The following is a 19524-nucleotide window of genomic DNA, read 5'->3' on the forward strand; positions in this document are numbered from 1 at the left end:
GTCCCGTACCCTCTTGACAGAGACCAATGCAGTCAAGAGCACTTTCTTCATGGAAAGGATCTTAAACTTTATAGAGTAAAACTCTGTAAAGGCTCAAAGGGAGAACTCTGAAATGCCCTGAGCACCAGAGCTAAGTCACAAGAGGGTAACGAGTTAGGAAGAGGAGAATTTAGCCTCATAGCACCTCTGAGGAAGCTGATGATTAAGGTTGCGCTTACCTACAGAATTACCTTCAACTGCATTGTGAAACGCCGCAATTGCTGCAACGTACACTTTGAGGGTGGAGGGAGACAGCTTTTGCTCCAGCCCATCTTGCAGGAAAGAAAGCACCACTCTAACCAAACTCTTTCGGGGGTCTTCCTCGGTAGGGCCAGTAGGGCGCAACTACAAGACCTGCTCCTCGTCCTCCCTGACCTTGCAAAGAGTCTGTGCAATAAGGCTCACTGGGGGAAACTCTATTTTCATAGATCCTGGGGACAGCTGTGTGCCAGTGTGCCAAAGAAGGAGACGGCAGGTGGCTGGAGCATAGACCAGCCTGTCAGTTGATGTGCACACCGCTTGCAGTGCTGTCCGTAAGGATCAGTACATGCTTGCCATGTAGTGGCTTTTTGAGGCAGCCCAGCACAACACGTACTGATAGCAACTTGAGGCAGTTGATGTGCCACTGCAGTTGAGGCCCCATCCACAGATCCGAAACTGCATCCCTTTGTACTTTGCAGTGGGAACTTGAGTCATTCACAAAAGCTGCCTCGGCGTGTTGAACACCTAAATCTGTGGGACAACGATCGGGACCAACAACTAGGGACAGAAATCGACTGCATCCCGAACACAGGTGTAGCTCTTTTAGAAAAGGAAAACCACTCAGATAGTGCTGAGGCACACAGGGGAGATGGCCTCAAGAATGCCCAGTGAGCTTTGAAAACAGTTGTTTGTCTCTTCAGCTTGTTACGACCACCACTGTCTTGTCTCACCCACACGACCTCTCCAAGAGCAGACTTGTTGTATTCAAACAAACTCTCCATAGAAAAAACAAAATGAATAACAGCAGTGTTTGGCTCTTAAGTGGAAATCAAAGATGGTATGCTTCCACTTCCTTATTTATACCCACGCTGCGTGGAGGAGTGTGGAATGCATGAACTGCATGCCAATATTCATTGGCTCGTTTTAAAACACTCAAAGTAGATTGGTTTCTGAAAATGATCCCCAATTTGTCGGTCAGTTCCGACGTACGTCGAACGTGAATGACTGAAAGGGAAAGTACAATTTCCAAACTTTTGACTGGTAGTGTGTATATATATATATATATATATATATATATATATATATATATATATATATATATATATATATATATATATATATATATATATACAGTGTTGTTCAAAATAATAGCAGTACAATGTGACTAACCAGAATAATCAGTATATTTTTTATTGCTACGTGGCAAACAAGTTACCAGTAGGTTCAGTAGATTGTCAGAAAACAAACAAGACCACGCTCTTAAGGCTGTGCAATTGGGCAATTAGTTGAAAGGGGTGTGTTCAAAAAAATAGCAGTGTCTACCTTTGACTGTACAAACTCAAAACTATTTTGTACAAACATTTTTTTTTTCTTCTGGGATTTAGCAATCCTGTGAATCACTAAACTAATATTTAGTTGTATGACCACAGTTTTTTAAAACTGCTTGACATCTGTGTGGCATGGAGTCAACCAACTTGTGGCACCTCTCAGCTGTTATTCCACTCCATGATTCTTTAACAACATTCCACAATTCATTCACATTTCTTGGTTTTGCTTCAGAAACAGCATTTTTGATATCACCCCACAAGTTCTCAGTTGGATTAAGGTCTGGAGATTGGGCTGGCCACTCCATAACATTAATTTTGTTGGTTTGGAACCAAGACTTTGCCCGTTTACTAGTGTGTTTTGGGTCATTGTCTTGTTGAAACAACCATTTCAAGGGCATGTCCTCTTCAGCATAGGGCAACATGACCTCTTCAAGTATTTTAACATATGCAAACTGATCCATGATCCCTGGTATGCGATAAATAGGCCCAACAACATAGTAGGAGAAACATGCCCATATCATGATGCTTGCACCTCCATGCTTCACTGTCTTCACTGTGTACTGTGGCTTGAATTCAGAGTTTGGGGGTCGTCTCACAAACTGCCTGTGGCCCTTGGACCCAAAAAGAACAATTTTACTCTCATCAGTCCACAAAATGTTCCTCCATTTCTCTTTAGGCCAGTTGATGTGTTCTTTGGCAAATTGTAACCTCTTCTGCACATGCCTTTTTTTTAACAGGGGGACTTTGCGGGGGATTCTTGAAAATAGATTAGCTTCACACAGACGTCTTCTAACTGTCACAGTACTTACAGGTAACTCCAGACTGTCTTTGATCATCCTGGAGGTGATCATTGGCTGAGCCTTTGCCATTCTGGTTATTCTTCTATCCATTTTGATGGTTGTCTTCCGTTTTCTTCCACGTCTCTCTGGTTTTGCTCTCCATTTTAAGGCATTGGAGATCATTTTAGCTGAACAGCCTATCATTTTTTGCACCTCTTTATAGGTTTTCCCCTCTCTAATCAACTTTTTAATCAAAGTACGCTGTTCTTCTGAACAATGTCTTAAACGACCCATTTTCCTCAGCTTTCAAATGCATGTTCAACAAGTGTTGGCTTCATCCTTAAATAGGGGCCACCTGATTCACACCTGTTTCTTCACAAAATTGATGACCTCAGTGATTGAATGCCACACTGCTATTTTTTTGAACACACCCCTTTCAACTAATTCAACTCATTGCCCAATTGCGTGCATATCATGAATGCTGGGTCTCATTTGTTTTCTGAGAATCTACTGAACCTACTGGTAACTTGTTTGCCACGTAGCAATAAAAAATATACTAAAAACCTTGATTTTTCTGGTTAGTCACATTGTACTGCTATTATTTTGAACAAGACTGTATATATATATATATATATATATATATATATATATATATATATATATATATATATATATATATATTAGTGTCATTATTATTAAATGTTTAATTAATTCTAAATCAGAGATATTTAATCTATACTAATTTTGTTGTTATGCTAAATACCACAAACAAACAGTTCTGTGTGCATACTTGACTACATTGGAGAGGACGTAGATATCAGATCGTATCCCATCGATTGCTTTGACTCTGGGAAAAGCATGAACTGCAATACCATCAGGATTCTGAAACATAAGCCAAGTTGAGCCATTAAACATCATTGTAAAAAAATAAACAGTTGCAAACTGTAAAGATGCTTATTGGAATGCCAGTGACAGTCACCTGAATCTCAAGAATTATGGTTCTCTCAGAAACATGGAATTCTGAATCAGATACAAAAGCCCTGCAATGCACTGGAAATTTCCAAAAATATCAAGGAAAAAAGAGATTAAGCATTGCATGAATTCATCTTTTCGCATGTCATCACACGTTTATAGGAACGGCCACCTGCCTGCCAGTCATGTTTACCAGGTTTGTAGTCAGTATTAATGCAGTAAGACAGTGATATTAAAATACCTAATTCAATATACAACATATTGATTTTGCATACTTTGTACAGGAAAGCAGATGACTGCAGAATATTAATGCAACACAAGGTTTCTCGTTAGGTGTTTTTCCCATCGAAACCCATTATAAAGAACACACTTTGCATTCATATTCTGGGCTCATCTAGTCGCCTGTATATAGTGTGCATCATCAAAAAGGTGTAAACTGAATTTGATCTTAATATCCCTGTTTTAGTACATTAAGTGTGAGTTGCACTAATAAGGAAAATAATTCAGCACTTAAATTCTTTAGCTTGTCATTAGTTCACACTCCATCTGCTGCTTGATAAGCTCTATAAGGTTTTTACTGCGTAATTAATCTGTGTTTAAAATTAATTGGTATAACAACTCGATTTAAAGTAAAACCTATATCAACAAATTAAAGCGTTAAACTTTGCTTAATTTAATTCCTTATTGGTGCAACTCACCCTGTACACTCTGACTTTTCACGTTAAGCTTTTAAAAAACATCCCACTGTTTTTAGTAATTGAAATTCTGCAGCAGGTGCTGTATATGGATCATAAGTTCCCAAAACATGCATCTTGATAACATATAAATGGGAACTTGACAGGATTGTGCTGCAGTTCAATGGAGTTCTATATAGGTTTTGCCCTCCAAGGCTCTGCGACACTCACATGACTGAATAATAGGTTTAATGTGCTCAACAACATCTGAGAGCTGACCTGTATCACCAGGGTTGTAAACAGGTTTATCAGTCTGAATGAAGATGTATCCAGTGCGGAATGACACTGGTATTAATTTTTCTGCACGATGGAAGGAGCTAAACTCGGCAACCAGTTTCACATATTTCTTCTTTCCATCTGGATGTAGCATATTTGGATCAATCTGACAACAGATCATTTTTTATTACATTTAGATAAAGAAAGCAATATAAGCAATAGCCTCTCATACAAGTGATAACTTTAACCAAACAAGTTTGCCAAATACATTCATAAATTTACCTCAATGGTCTTGAGGAGGCTGTAGTTGTTGTCTGAATTGAGGATGACTGAGTCCCGCCACAAGACAGATAAGGCTGGATAGTCATAGACTACGACAGTGACTTTTAGTAGCTGGGACAGATTCTGACCCTCTAGTAGGATGTTCTGTTTTGTTCCAGGCCTTATCTTTGCTGGAGCTAGAACAGAAAACCTAAACCAAAACATATGCATCAAAGCACACAAAACTTCTGTAGGGAACATGTTTGCAATTACAAAATTAAGTTTTATCCTGGTTGTATCTGTTATTATTCATTTGGGAGACTGGGAGTCACGCTTGTGTTGTTCACAGTCAAAATTGAACAAACACATGAAATGTAACTTTTTGTTATTGAAAATAATATTTTTTCCCCCTGATATTCCCCCTGATATTCTGATCGCAGTCTCCGCTCTAATTCATCCCAAAGGTCCTCTATCGGGTTGAGGTCAGGACTCAGCAAGTCAAGTTCCTCCACACCAAACTCGCTCAGCCATGTCTTTATGGACCTTGCCTTGTGCACTGGTGCCCACTGCCCAGTCATGTTAGAACTGGAAGGGGCCATCCCCAAACTGTTTCCAAAATGTCTTGGTATGCTAAAGCATAGAGACTTCCTTTCACTGGAACTAAGGGGCCAAGCCCAACCCCTGACAAACAACCCCACACCATATTTCCCCCTCCACCAAAAAACTTTACACTTGGAACAATGCATTCGGGGCAAGTACCGTTCTCCTGGCAACCATCATACCATCAACCTGACGTCATCATATTCAGTTTTAGTCAGAATATGAGTCTGATACTGCTCCATTGGGCTGTGATTATTGGGGCTGCACTCAATTGGATAGACCTAAAACTAATCAGATCAACACTGTACAACTACTGTACAAGTGATGTACAGTATGTTGAGCGACACATAGTAGTGGAAAGTTCGGATAATTTTACGGATATGGATCTAGTACTTACATAAATGTTGATCACATTTGGAATAAAAAATAAATTATAAGCTAATGCAGCCAAGGCCAAACTTTAAGAAAGAAATGATTCATTAATTGCTTAGCTGGGTCTTCAGGCTATGCAATCTGTTAGTTAACCTCACCTCCGAATCTTGTTCTTGTTTTTGTCACTTCACATTAAATCACCTCTGTTCCCCAGGAAAGATTAGTACACCTCTCCTGTCTTAGGGCTTGAGTCGTTAGTTCCATCATCAGTGTCTGATCCAGGCCGTGACAGCCCCATATGCAATGCATGCAGTCCCGAAAACAGAATTGATTAATTCACCTCTCGAGTCTTCGGGATTGAGTCATTCATTCACCAACTCACAGCCCATAGGCTGAATGCAGAACATCCTGTACTGAACCGATGGCATGTAGCACATGCACGGTAAACACAAAATGAATGAATCGCTCTCTGAGACAACTTGTTGTTCCAGAGTCATATTTAAGATTAGTTAAAAGAATGAATCGTTCATGAACGACACATCACTAATGCATAGCTGTCAACAGAACTCAACTGCTCACAAGCTGGAAGACTTGGAAGAAGGTGAGTGTAAACAATCTTTGCCGGAGTTGTTAAAAGAATTTAAGGATACACAAAGTACTTAGTACTCTTAGTACTTAGTACAGAGTACATTTTACCAACATGATCATATTTTTGGAGAGAAATAGTAAAGGTAAATGCATATACGAACAAGTTCTCCGTTTAGGGTTAGAATGAATTTAACCTAAACGCTCTTTGATGACATGGCTGATTATGTTACTGTTAATCATCTATTAATCATCATATAAAGCCCATCCTTACAATTTGATTGGTCCGAATAGCTCTTGTTCGGGCATAGTTACTCCACAACGGAGTCCAGACCGAACTTCCTGACTTCAAATATTGTTGGTTCAGCTGGCATCCAGGCTAGCCAAACCCAGACTCTTCCATCAGATTGCCAGACAGAGAAGCGTGATTCATCACTCCAGAGAACACGTCTCCACTGCTCTAGAGTCTAGGGGCGGCGTGCTTTACACCACTGCATCCGATGCTTTGTTTTGCACTTGGTTATGTAAGGCTTGGATCCAGCTTCATATTACTAACGTGCCCTTTAAATAACAGAATAATACTTCCCCATTGATTTTAGGCCAGGTTTTTTTTTTTGCTCGATAACGCAGTCATTTTCAGTTGTCTAAAAATAGCAATGTGCCAACAATGTGCATCAGAACACACCTCATTTTCAGACCATCATGCCCATGGGCAAACAGTTGGGCGCGAGTGCATTTGCTATTTAAACCACGTGGCACTGGACATGAAAATGATAACTGTGTCAGGTTGAAACTAGCAAAAATCCACTGGTTTGTAGATTGACACCTAAAAAATTGTCCTAAATGGCACCCTAAACACTCGCAGTCTTCCTCTGAGTCTGCAATTTCATGATGTAATGCTGCTTTGACTGTCAAGAAGAAGTCTGCTGTGGAGCTTGTTTCAGTGCGGGCTTGGTGAAAGTGCGTATACCAAACACAAAGGACCATAAATCAAGTATCCTCACGTATTATGGCCACAAGACAGTAAGTGCATATGAAGTTCGCCATTTGTGAGAGGGCCTGTTAAGCTTTTTCGAATCAAATCCACCATTTATTAATTTTTTTGTGTGGTCACATACAATGACTGCTGCAAAAGTTTTAATGAATAAAACATTATGAACAGCTTGACATTCTAAAAGAATAATACTTATTCTAAACTAAAAAAGAATAGAAGTGTGTTAGATGTGTGTTAACCAAATGTAAAGGCATAGGTCAGAGTACAGCTGTGTACTTACGTTGGAGACGGATCAATAACCGGATCACTGTCGACACAGAACACATTCAGTTACAGATTAACCCTATTTCATTTTACATACAACACAAATCTATACTGAGAATTTTATATCCATAAAATTTTTTTCACAAAATTCTATCAGAAGCACAAAATGCACTAAAAAATATATATATACATACGTCAGGTCGATAATTTGCTCCCTAACTGTCCACCTCTTGCTGTTCAATTGACAAGATAAACACATTATAAATCAACGTTGCCAAGACATTTAGAATATTTACGCATTATTGTTATAATATCAAACACACTGTCTTTTAGAGGAAGCCTGGCCGTCGGAGATGTGACTGAGCAAAGTTGCCCATAACAGCAGTGGAAGGAGCATCTTCCTGCTGGTCTGACGCTCACAAAATGTCAGAAACAACTACAAGAGAGCTGAAATACCACTAAATCCCTCCCACTAAACCAGACCACCAACATTGAATTCTGAGAAATTATTTTGCAATGTTTGTTTTGCTAAGCACCAGTCAGATATCTGACAGTATACACATAGGCAACATTCAGGCTTTCATCATAGGAAAAATTACACAAAGCATTGACAACAAAATGTTATTAAAAATAGTTTTTTATATTTTCTCAAGAGAATTTTAGTCGCATTGGCATATGAAAATGTCCGCTATCATGATTTTAGGGTGTTGCTGTTCTGTTTGTAATTTGTTTTGCTTTCTCAGCATTGCAGCAAAGGGATGCTAACGCTCAATGTTGACACTGCTTATCACATGACAATAGTGCTGTATGACTGATTATCTGCTTCTATTACATTTTTCCTTTTTATTAAAAATATTCACTAATTTGTTACATATGGCATGAAATATCTGATATTCCAATTGTCAAATATGGGCAAGTGGATGTGTTTTGTTCTTTAAACACCATTATAACGATCACGTTAACTGTGCTATATGCGCCGCCAATATAGTTTGTGCTGCATTTCAGAGAAGTGGATCTATTGGATTTACAATTTATGAATTCATCCACTTCTCCCGAAATACATGAAAGTAAATGGCTGGCGAACTGAGAGAAGAATAGAGAGAACTTTAAAGTTTCACAATGTGTATCTGATATGAATAAAACTTGTCTAATCGTAACGGAAAAAAATATTATTGTCACTTCCACAGACATCAGACTATATTTTACAAACTCTAAATGCATGGTTTTTATGGTACTTATGTATATTAAATGTCTGAAACCTAAAATAAACATTATGTATTTAAAAAAAAACACTGAATAGTTGTGATATGTGACAAGCTCTGAACACGGCTGCCTCTGGCTCAGTGCCAACCAAAGCATGAACGCAAGTTTGAATTTAGCAGTTGATCATGTGATGCACTGAACGTCCTACACAGCCATTGAGCGAGTTGGACCCATAAATTATAGACTGTGCTAGCTTGGGAGACAGAAGGGTGAGCAGATCTATTACATTAACCTGTTAAAGTGGTGGGTCCCAGAGCAGCTGGCGGTGGCCTTGACAACAGACAAGGTGGATCCTCTGGTAGACCTGAATCCACAACTTGATCCACACAAAAAGAACTGGAAGCCCTGGTCCAAGGCTTCCATGATGTGTTCTCCTAAATTAAGTTTTGCCATATGACAGCTACCCCATGCCTCGGGTGGATGAGCTCATTGAATGTCTCGGTAAGGCCTGGTATATCTACATACTGGACTTAACAAAAGATTGCTGGCAAGCATCTCTCTCCACTTCGGCCAAAGTGAAGACCACCTTTAGTTCTCCATCAGGGCAATGGCATTACCGAGTCTTACCTTTCGGCCTCTATGGGGGACCAGCGACCTTTCAAAGTTCCGACCACACCAGGCATATGTAGCTGCCTACAAGGATGATGGGCTAATCCACTCTAAGACCTGGGAGGAACATTTTGTTCAATTCAGGGAGGTGCTGAATGCGCTACATCAGGCTAGACCAGGGGTCTCCAACACGTGGCTCGCGAGCTACCAGTTGCTCGTGGCCTGATTGGAGGTAGCTCGCCAAGACGTACTTTGCATCTAATCAGAGTGAGCTAATTTAGACTGACTTAGAATTTCTTATTTATGAACAAATGTAAATGTAAACATGCAAATGTAGAGTTGTCACAAGTACAGGTAGGCTACTTTAGTACCATGTTAGTAGTGACATAAGAAGAAAAGAAATAAAGAAAAAATAAAAGAATACGATACCAGCATTTCTGTTGCCGGTAGTAGCCTACAGACTCCCAAATATATTCGGTACACGCATCTTTCATGTTAATCCAAGCGCAGGGCTCCAAACTGTAGCCGAATATACATCATATCCCTGACAAAAGTGTTGTCGCTTGTGTACAAATTGACCTAAAGTGCCGCTGAAATATATTTCTAATCAAGATTTTTTTACAAGAAATGGCTAATTTTAATCCCACCAGCTTTTGTGATAATGTTTCAGTGAAAAACTAAACTTTCAAAAAGTATTCTAATATTCACAGCTTGGTAAAGCCCATTGAGTCAATTTTTGCAAAGACATAAGTGTTGTCACCTTGTCATATGAGCTTCACCTGTGACTAATAATGGATCAATTAGGTCTCAAGTGTGTATAAAAAAGAACCCCAGTACGCTAGACCTTCACATCAACTGCAACTAGACCTCTGCAAACATGCCTAAGATTCACCCTGAGACTAAAGTTTTGATTATCAAGAGGCTGAAGACCAGAACCACTGCTGATGTGGCAGACACCTTTAATGTGTCTCAGCGTCAAGTACAGAGGATAAAAAAAAGATTTGAAGAGACTGGAGACATTTTTGACAAGCCCAGGTCAGGCAGACCCCGCAAGACAACTGCTCGAGAGGACCGTTTGTTGGCTCGAAAATCCAAGGCCAGCCCATTTTCCACTGCAGCAGAGCTCCACGAGACCTGGTCACCTGAAGTCCCTGTGTCAACCAGAACAGTTTGTTGGATTCTGTCTCGAAATGGCCTCCATGGTCGAATCAGTGCCCAGAAGCCAGCACTAAACAAAAGACAATTGAAAAACCGTGTGGCATTTGCCAAGGCCCACAGCCTGCTAAAAGGATGGATGCTGGAAAAGTGGCAGAAGGTGGATTTTTCAGATGAATCTTCTGTTGAATTACACCACAGTCACCGCAAATATTGCAGGAGATCTACTGAAGCCTGAATGGATCCGAGATTCACCCGGAAAACAGTGAAGTTTGGAGGCGGAAAATTCATGGTCTGGGGTTACATCCAGTATGGGGGTGTGCGAGAGATCTGCAGGGTGGAAGGCAACATCAATAGTCTATTGACTGAACTAAAATACCAAGAAATCTTAGCTACCTCTTATATTCCCAACCATAAAAGAGGCCAAATTCTGCAGCAGGACGGTGCTCCATTGCATACTTCCATCTCCACATCAAAGTTCCTCAAGGCGAAGAAGATCAAGATGCTCCAGGATTGGCCAGCCCTCTTGCCAAAATTTGACCTTTCTGTCTTGATTAAATGATAAATATTTTTCTGTGAACATTATTTATTTCAGTGCATTAAACATCATTTGGGAGGGTTTTAGCTTTTCATATGAGCTATTTCTAACACCAATTAATTAATTAAAAGTCAGGTTAATATCAGGTATTTCTAGAAAATAGATAAGCGACAAGACTTTTGTCAGGGACTGTATACTAGTGTATGTGAATATTAAACTGCAAATTACTATTTAAATATTACTCCTGCAAATTCTGCGTCTCTGTGTGAATAACGGCCGGAGATGTGAGGGTTTTTACTGTTGCAGCCTATACTGTAGATTTAACTACATCTCTATGCAATAATAATACGTCTCTACTAATAATAATAATTATGCCTAGATGGTTCCTTATTTTTCACTTGATATTTTATGTATAAACAATGATTAAAACAGCATACAGCCTTTAAATGTTTATATATGATTTACTTATATCGATGAATAATTATTATCGTAAATAATAAACATATTGCATTTAATTGATTTTTAAAAAATAGTTAAATAAAAATAAAAAAATAAACATTTTGTTGTGGTACCAAAAATTGGTACTTAGTAGGCTACCGTAAAATGTTTATGGTATTGGTACCGACTACTGGAACTTCTACTATACTCTTTCAGGTGTAAAACAGTTTGGATTGTTGTTAATATGAGAATTATGATGCATTATTTAAAAGTTTTATTTATTGTAGAACATGAGTAGCTCTCGGCGACTTTCATTTTTAAAAAGTAGCTCTCAAATGAAAAAAGGTTGGAGACCCCTGGGCTAGACTAACAACTTACCCTCAAAAATGTCAGCTGGGGCTTTCAGAGGCCCGATACCTGGGTTATCACATTGGAAGGGGACTGATTGAACCGCAAAAGAGGAGAAAAAGCCATCAGGGAGTATCCCTGACCCTCTACAAAGAAACTTAAACGGATATAATCGTTTTATCCCAGGTTTCTCTTCTCTTCCCCCTTACAGTATAAAGTGCAGTGGGATGCTGCAGCCGAGAGAGCCTTCCAAAGACTACAGGCAGCGCTGACCTCGGCGCCAGTGCTACATGCCCCAGATTTCTCCCTACCATTCATCCTCCAAACGGATGCCTCTGACACAGGTCTAGGAGCTGCACTGTCTTTTTGTTCTTTTTAATTCAATTTCTATGAAAAGATTTCCCACAAATGCTGTGAACGTTGGGATGCTCAGAAATGTTTCATTCAAACGTTTCCGATGTAGGCACCTCACAACAAGCCGTCTATAAAACTTGTACCCACCTTTCTGTACGCTAGCTGCAGGTAGTTATAGGGAATTCTTCTATTGAAATCCTGAGAGACATCGTCACTGACTTTATGCATGGACTGAGCTCCAAGTTTTCCCTCAAAGCATTCGTTTAAACAGTGCGCCCTATGAAGAATCACTTCGAAAAACTTATCAGTCAGAAGGCTGTCAAAGCGATGCTGGTCTCTGCATTTTAGTCTGCATGTGATTTTGGTCTGACGGACTTCAGAGAAACTGTGCAGCGCGCTCTTCATGTACCTCACCACATTGTCATAGTCTCCTTTATTAAAAGCCTCCACTCCGTTATCATAAAGCAGGTCAAACGGTTCCAGAGTGGCAGATGCCAGCAGAAGTGTCTGGAGGATACAAGTCAAAAAGGCGTAGATTTGGGGGTTCGTATCCATCTTCTGCGTAATATGGTGCGCAAAATAAAGCGCTCCGACTGATGGATAAACAATCCCGATGAGCCTGGTGTGGGATATTACACCAGTAATAGGCTAATGAAAGTGACGGCTGGACTACCGTTCGAATTCAAGGCAGTTTCGTTGTCACTCATAATGAATGACCAATTACTAGAGACATTTCAGCAGTGACCCCCGTCCCTCCCATCCATTCTGAGCTCCTCCCCACAGCCCACACAAGACGGAAATAGCCATTGTTGACGACCCCCAGTTGACTGACTTTTATGTAATTGAACAGCTACATATTAGAGCTTCTGAATTTTAGAACTTTTTATCCCACTTTTAAAAACATTTTTTAATGTAAAAGTCTCGAGTCTCTATTACAGACAACTGGTTATTCACAGCCACAGAACTTTCCAGTGAGATTCTCTCAAAGCCCTCAAAGCGAAGACCTCCTGTCGCCTTTTCAACGTCTCCCTCTAGAGGATAGAAATCATAATACAGCTCTCCTGGAAATCCAACTGTTCACTGTAGTAAGTTTATATCAACCATCACAGCATCCATCAGTTAAAATTTGGGTGAATATTTGTAAGGGATAGATCCTCCACTTACTATGTACAAGCTAGCTATTTAACAACTACTAAACAGTTCTATTTTAAAGGATTAGTTCACTTCAACATGAAAATGAACTGATCATTTACTCACCCAGACCTAGCCACACCTCATCCACGATGTTTATGACTTTCTTTCTTCAGTCGAAAATAAATTATTTTTTTCGAGGAAATATTCCAGGATATTTCTCTACATACAGCACTTCTAACGGGTTAAGGTCCAAATCAGTGTGGTTTCAAAGCTTCAGAGGCTCTGCACGATCCCAGAACCAAAAAGGTAAAACAATGATGCTGGACGATTTTGAAGTAGAAGATGGAGTGTTTTTTGGTAAAGGCGTTTGTAGTCTCCGCACGTTCACTTGGCCTTCTGCCTACGGCACACCGCGGAGCAGCGCAATATGACCAGTTTAGGTTAAAATGTATACAAACGATCATTTCGCTAGATAAGACCACATTCCTTGTCTGGGATTGTGCAGAACCCTCTGTAGCCCTTTGAAGCTGCATTGATTTGGACCTCCATCCCGTTAGTTGCCACTGAAATACATTATGTGGAGAAAAATCTTGGAACGTTTTCCTCAAAAAGATTTTTTTCGACTGAAGTAAAAAAGACACAAACACTTTGGATGAGATGGGGGATCATTTTGAAGTGAACTAATCCTTTAAGCGTTAGTAAATTTATTCTACAACTGCCAGACTAGCCGCAGAAATACTCACGTCCGCTTACCATAATCTCCTTAAGGCTTTTATCTGTCAAACAGAAACAAACCAAGGAAGCATGCTCTCTAATTTCAAGCGCTTTGGTTCTCTCCTCCAGCGATGAAAAGCTTCATGCTGCGTCTGAAATCGAATACTTCCCTATGTATGCGAAAATCAGTACGCCAAAAGAGCATAGCTGCGCCTGAAATCACGTACTGTCTGAGACGTATAGTATGAATGTGTGTAGTATGGATGTAATCTGGACGTACTACATCTGCCCTTATCATGTGACCTACCAGCGTCAGTTGCGTCGCTTCACTGACATTCACAAATCCTGTCCCATGGCCTTATTGGAAAGCAAAATGTCCATCGAATGTGCACTTCCGATTCTCGCCAAAAGTATAGCTCATTAGGGGGCTTTTTGTCTACAATTTTTCGAATGGCTGCATCCGAAAACTGGAAAATGTTATCTTCGGAGGACACATTTCAAGACAGGAAGGCATCAAGGCACATCCAAATCCATTAGCTTCACCTTCACTTCCTGTCTCCTGAGAGACTGATCGAGTTTTTAAGGCAGCATAGATGTATCCTTTGCTGCCTTTGATATCCTACAATTCAATGCGTTCCATTGGTGACAGTTGAGCTAGAAAAAGAAAGATGGCGCCTGAAAGTTATGGCCTTAGTAATAACGAAATGTTTCCTAGCATATGCTACAGAAGAATAATTACACAAAAGGAGTTTCTTCACAGAATCCGATGCTCTAATGATGCTAAGAGGTGAAGGGGTGGAGTTGCGTGCAAATGTCTGTGCGACAGACTAACCCCTCATTTACACTGAACATGTATAATGGCGCATTACGGCGGCGACACGGCTACCGGAGCTGATCGCGCCCATTCTAGCCAATGCTTGTGTTTTCAGAAGCTTCCCAGAAGCGGCTCTCCACGCCGCTTTGCTAAATATAGGTGCCAGTCTATTTTTGACGGATGCGCGTCCAAGTTGCACCGGAAATACAAAATAAAAGTCCCTGTCAATTTCAAAATAAACACCCTGTGCAGACTCCCAAACGTATTGCATGTATATTGGCAATATTTCCTTGGTAGGAGACAAGAAATGGACGTTGGACAGGCTAATCACGTGGTCTCACGCATCCAGTCGCTCCGCTTTTGATATGCTCCCGGTGTGAGTTGGCACCATGTGGAGGACGGAATAAAACCTTGTCACAGCCATAATGCGCCGCACACCTGTTCAGTGTAAATGAGGGGCGAGGAGCATGCTTTTGATTGAGCTTAAATACTATTGTGGATTAACAAATCATATGAGCGTCAGCTAATATTGTTTAGCGATCAGTGGTCTGCCTTAACTACGCTTAAATTCCATTCGATCACACAAGCTCGATGGTGATTTGATCACATCAAGCTATGGTGACTTTGAATTCGTGGGACCGTGGTGTAGTTCATTTATAGCCCTTAGCTTTTTACTTCTGGCGTCTGGCTTTGTGCTTTAAAATTCATTGTGTTGTGTTCATTTGTGATAATTATCCTGATGGACAAAACGTGTAAGCATCATAAAGTGGACTCAAAGTTTTGTTGCTCACAGAGCTTGTTTTTTTTGCGATAGGCTATTCCAAAAGCCTATATGGGAAACTCCTGTTGGTTTTTGTTGAGGGAACCAGTGTGATGCTAACTGCCGGTTGGCCTATGAAGTGAAGTCATACCTCCACCACTAAATAGCAGTGTAGAGGCCCTTTGAAGCTGCATTGAAACTGTAATTTGGACCTTCAACCCATTGGTCCCAGTTGAAGTCCATTATATGGAGAAAAATCCTGGAATGTTTTTCCTCAAAAACCTTCATTTCTTTTTGACTGAAAGAAATTACCATCTTGGATGACATGTGGCTGAGTAAATTATCAGGAAATTTGAAGCCTGGAGTCAACCTTTTAGCTCTTATAGTTTATTGTATCGTTATCATTTTCATTTGTGTAATTTCTTATAATCTATTCCAACAGCCTGAGTGTTCATACTATAGAATAGAGCGTAAAACAAAATTGTAAGGAAAAAAAACTGTAAATAATAAATCAGCTCCATTGCAGATTCCAAATGATCAAGGGCTTAGGGCAGGGCTATTCAAATCTTACCCTGGAGGGCCAATGCACTGCAGACTTTAGCTCCAACCCTGATCAAACACACCCACCTGTGATTTTCTAATGATCCTAAAGACATTGATTAGCATGTTCAGGTGTGTTTGATCAGGGTTGGAGCTAAACTCTGCACCGCATTGGACCTCCAGGGGAAGATTTGAATAGCTCTGCTTTAAACAATTGTTCCGCCTTTAGTGCACACTTGTGCAATTTAAGCAATGACGCACATCCAAGTGAACAAGACGGAGGGAAGTTAGTGGACTCAAATTGGACCTAAACCACATCCCTATATAGTATGTAGCTATAGACAACCATGAAATATACAGCTCTCTGAAAATGGAATCAAGTAAGTATTTGACTCCTTAATACCCTAATTAAATCAGTTTCATGTAATACATATCAATATAGATTGTGTAAATAGGCCTGTAAGGTCAAACAATATTTGTAATAACACTTTATGGCTATTTTTGCCTGACTATATGAGATGAACCTGCCATTTTTTTACTATTCGTATCTAGCACAAATGTGAAATGACCTGGCATTAAAAATATTTTGATGTTTTGTAGCTAATGTAAAAGTGCTAAAAGCACATCATTCAGAAGTTATAAGGAGGGATAAAAACCAAGTGTGTGTGGTGACAGCAAACTTTTATTGAGTAATTCTGAATTTATTATAGATTAAGTATTGAAAATCAATTATAAATAACTGACAAAGTAGCATACAATGAAGTTGTCTAAATTTTGCATTGGCATTTAATCTTAAGTACATAAAAGCATATAATCTTCTCCGTTAATAAAAAACAAACTAAAAATAGTAAAAGTTACTGTTGTTACTGGAATATGACATCACTTCCTCTGTGGTCAACACTGAACTGTTAGTTAAGCAATCACAGCGTGAATCAGAGGTAAAAGTTCAATTTAGAGACCGTCCCAAACATCTTAAAATACATCAAGTTATGAACGTATTTCGTAAAAAAACACTTGTATCATGACATACACTGAAAACTACATGCAGTGTATAATATACTTGTCTATTAACGCAATGAGTGCACACACTGTACACAATAGTTCCTAGCATCTGCCGTTCAGATTAAGTTCAGATATTCAGATGGTTCTGAGGATCACTAAACATATTCTTTTTCAGGAATTTTGGAGATAAGATGCTTGCTGAGATTTCCGTTGAATCGTAGGTGCGTTACGCTGCAGGCGCATAGGAGCATGCCTCCGAATAAACAAAGCAAAGATGCTAAAAATGCACCAATCAGAGACCTGCCGATCACAAACCTACAAGCACGGATAGAATTCATAATCAATCATTTAGGATCACATGACATGACAACATGAAGCTCAGTTGAAACAATATGAAACAGACTCCTACTTTTCCTTAGGTGAGTCCTCCTGGTAGAAATCATCAATAATTCCATGCATAAACCAGCTGGTTAAGCCCAAAGCCAACAGACCTGGAGAGGTTATAAGAAAGAAGAATGCACACATTCATAAAGCTTAAGTCTAACTGTCATAAGAAATTTGTAAAACCTTTGTTATCTCACAGATATATACATTTAGACTGTTTACTGTAAAATAGGTAGAGTAAAAACAGTAATATTTTGACTTGATCACAATTTAAAATAATTGTTTTCTATTTTAATATCTTAAAATATAATTTATTATTATTGCTGAATTTTCAGCCTCATTACTCCAGTCTCCTTCAGAAATGTGCTCAAGGAACATGAACAGTTGTGCGTTTTAATATTTCTGTGGAAATCATGACACTTTTTTCAGGATTTTTTTATTAATAGAGCATATTTAAATGTTTGTAACACTATACATTTCTTTACAGTCACGTTTGATCTATTTACTGCATCCTTGCTGAATTAAAAGTATTTTTTTCTAATAATTTAAACAAACTGTAATTTATTACATTGAATAATTTATTCAACAAAGATGCATTTAAATGACCAAAAGTGACAGTCAAGGCTTTTACAATAGTATAAAAGATTTCTTTTTTTAAATAAATGCTGTTCTTTTGACCTTTGTATTCATAAAAGAGTCCTGAAAAAAAAATGTAAACGGTTTCCAAAAAAGTTATATTAGTTTAACAAGTAAATTTCAGTTTAAATAATTTTTATAAGAAAGTATTGGAAATTATTTGCCATTTCATAGAAAAATTGTGCTTTCAAATCGATTAATCGCGACTAATCGCATAGCATAAAATTGTGTAAATGATTGGATAATAAAAGAGCCTGACCTGATATATATATATACGATTATACGATTATTTATAATACTCTGTATATATACCATTATGTCTAACTTTATACACACACACACAAACTTTTATATTAAATGCGATTCATTGCGATTAATCGATTTGACAGTACTAAGAAACCAGATTTCACTCCAGTTTCTGGCTAGTTTCTTTATTACTTTTAAAATCTGGGCTGAACTTACCACCGCACAGAGAGAGGATTCCCCCTGCAAAGGCAGCTCTGTCCTTCGACCGCTCGTTTTCGTCTAGACATCTCGTACACCTGAGGCCGAAAACGGCTATCAGCAGACCAAGGCTTGAAACGACGATGCTGGTGATCATTATTACTCGAGCCAGCCGAATTTCAACTACAACAACACACAGCAACAAATCAGAGCACATCCCTTTGAGAAGTCAAGCAGAAGATTCATAAATCATTGGACAGATACTCACAATTTTGATGAAGAACAGAATTGAAACTTGTGCAATCGATGGAAGACACACCGGTTACTTCGCACTCCATCCACAGTCCTTCGTAGTTTTCCCTATTCACGGATTTTTCATTTTGGTATCCCATGGTTTTCCATTCGTTTGTAAATGTGCCTATAATTAGGCCACATAGTCCACCAAGGGACATGATAAAACCAATGAGCTGAAGCGTCATTGCTAAACTCAAAAGACAAGTTAATTTCTTTGAAGACGGTGAAAACTGTGTCCAGTCTGTTCAGTGTCCTGAAGCTCAATGATGCAAACTGAGCATTCTGGGCTGCTATTTATTTCTGCAAGAGTAGGTGTGAATCAGTCGTCATGTCATTCATGGACAGGACATTGGGTCAGATTTTCTTGGAAGTAGCAGCAGGTTTATTCCGGCAACAGCTTGAACTCCTCTAAAACTGTTCAGCCCTACAAAGGCTAAAGACCTTAACTTGTTAGAGCGTGAGAAAAATGACTGGTAAGAAAAAGATTTTTAGCTGTCCAGCCAAATTAATTAGAGCTGGAAATCTGGCAATACGACACTTTAGTAGGCCAAATGAAAATGATCTACATAAAAAATCTTGAGCTCAAACTTGACTTTTGCCCGCTACTTTAAAGTTCCTGTAGCCTACTCTGCCTTTGTATTGTCTTTTATTTTCTTTGTATTATCAATATTTGGTTGCAGATCAGCATTTACAAAATCATTATAGTAACACCTGTATAAAATCTATGGATTATGGCATTTATTTTGGATGATTTACAATGTTTCTTATATGTAGCAGGTTGGTAGCCTATTCATTGGATTGCTGTTTTGGAA

The 19524-nt window shown here is 39.1% G+C and overlaps 2 protein-coding genes across 2 annotated transcripts in view; both read right to left on the reverse strand.

Annotated features, from left to right (window-relative positions):
* The window catches only part of LOC137040484 (complement C3-like), a 46353-nt gene extending 38577 nt beyond the window's left edge, over positions 1–7776 (reverse strand). The window contains exons 1-7 of the mRNA XM_067416142.1: positions 7669–7776; positions 7540–7578; positions 7362–7388; positions 4552–4741; positions 4273–4435; positions 3327–3397; positions 3138–3229 (exon numbers count right to left, since the gene is read on the reverse strand). Of these exons, the coding sequence (XP_067272243.1) occupies positions 3138–3229; positions 3327–3397; positions 4273–4435; positions 4552–4741; positions 7362–7388; positions 7540–7578; positions 7669–7742 (656 nt within the window). The 5' untranslated portion in view covers positions 7743–7776. The remainder of the gene's footprint in view (positions 1–3137; positions 3230–3326; positions 3398–4272; positions 4436–4551; positions 4742–7361; positions 7389–7539; positions 7579–7668) is intronic.
* An 8840-nt stretch (positions 7777–16616) lies between these two features.
* Positions 16617–18951, reverse strand: LOC137039570 (claudin-1-like). The gene is made up of 4 exons (XM_067414872.1): positions 18687–18951; positions 18437–18601; positions 17364–17445; positions 16617–17269 (listed from the first exon to the last, which is right to left on the reverse strand). The coding sequence occupies exons 1-4, from the start codon at positions 18895–18897 to the stop codon at positions 17110–17112; spliced, it is 618 nt and encodes a 205-aa protein (XP_067270973.1). The 5' UTR covers positions 18898–18951; the 3' UTR covers positions 16617–17109.
* Positions 18952–19524: the final 573 nt, after the last annotated feature.

This window comes from Pseudorasbora parva, chromosome 14 (assembly GCF_024679245.1).
Source record: "Pseudorasbora parva isolate DD20220531a chromosome 14, ASM2467924v1, whole genome shotgun sequence".
Classification (NCBI taxonomy): domain Eukaryota; kingdom Metazoa; phylum Chordata; class Actinopteri; order Cypriniformes; family Gobionidae; genus Pseudorasbora; species Pseudorasbora parva.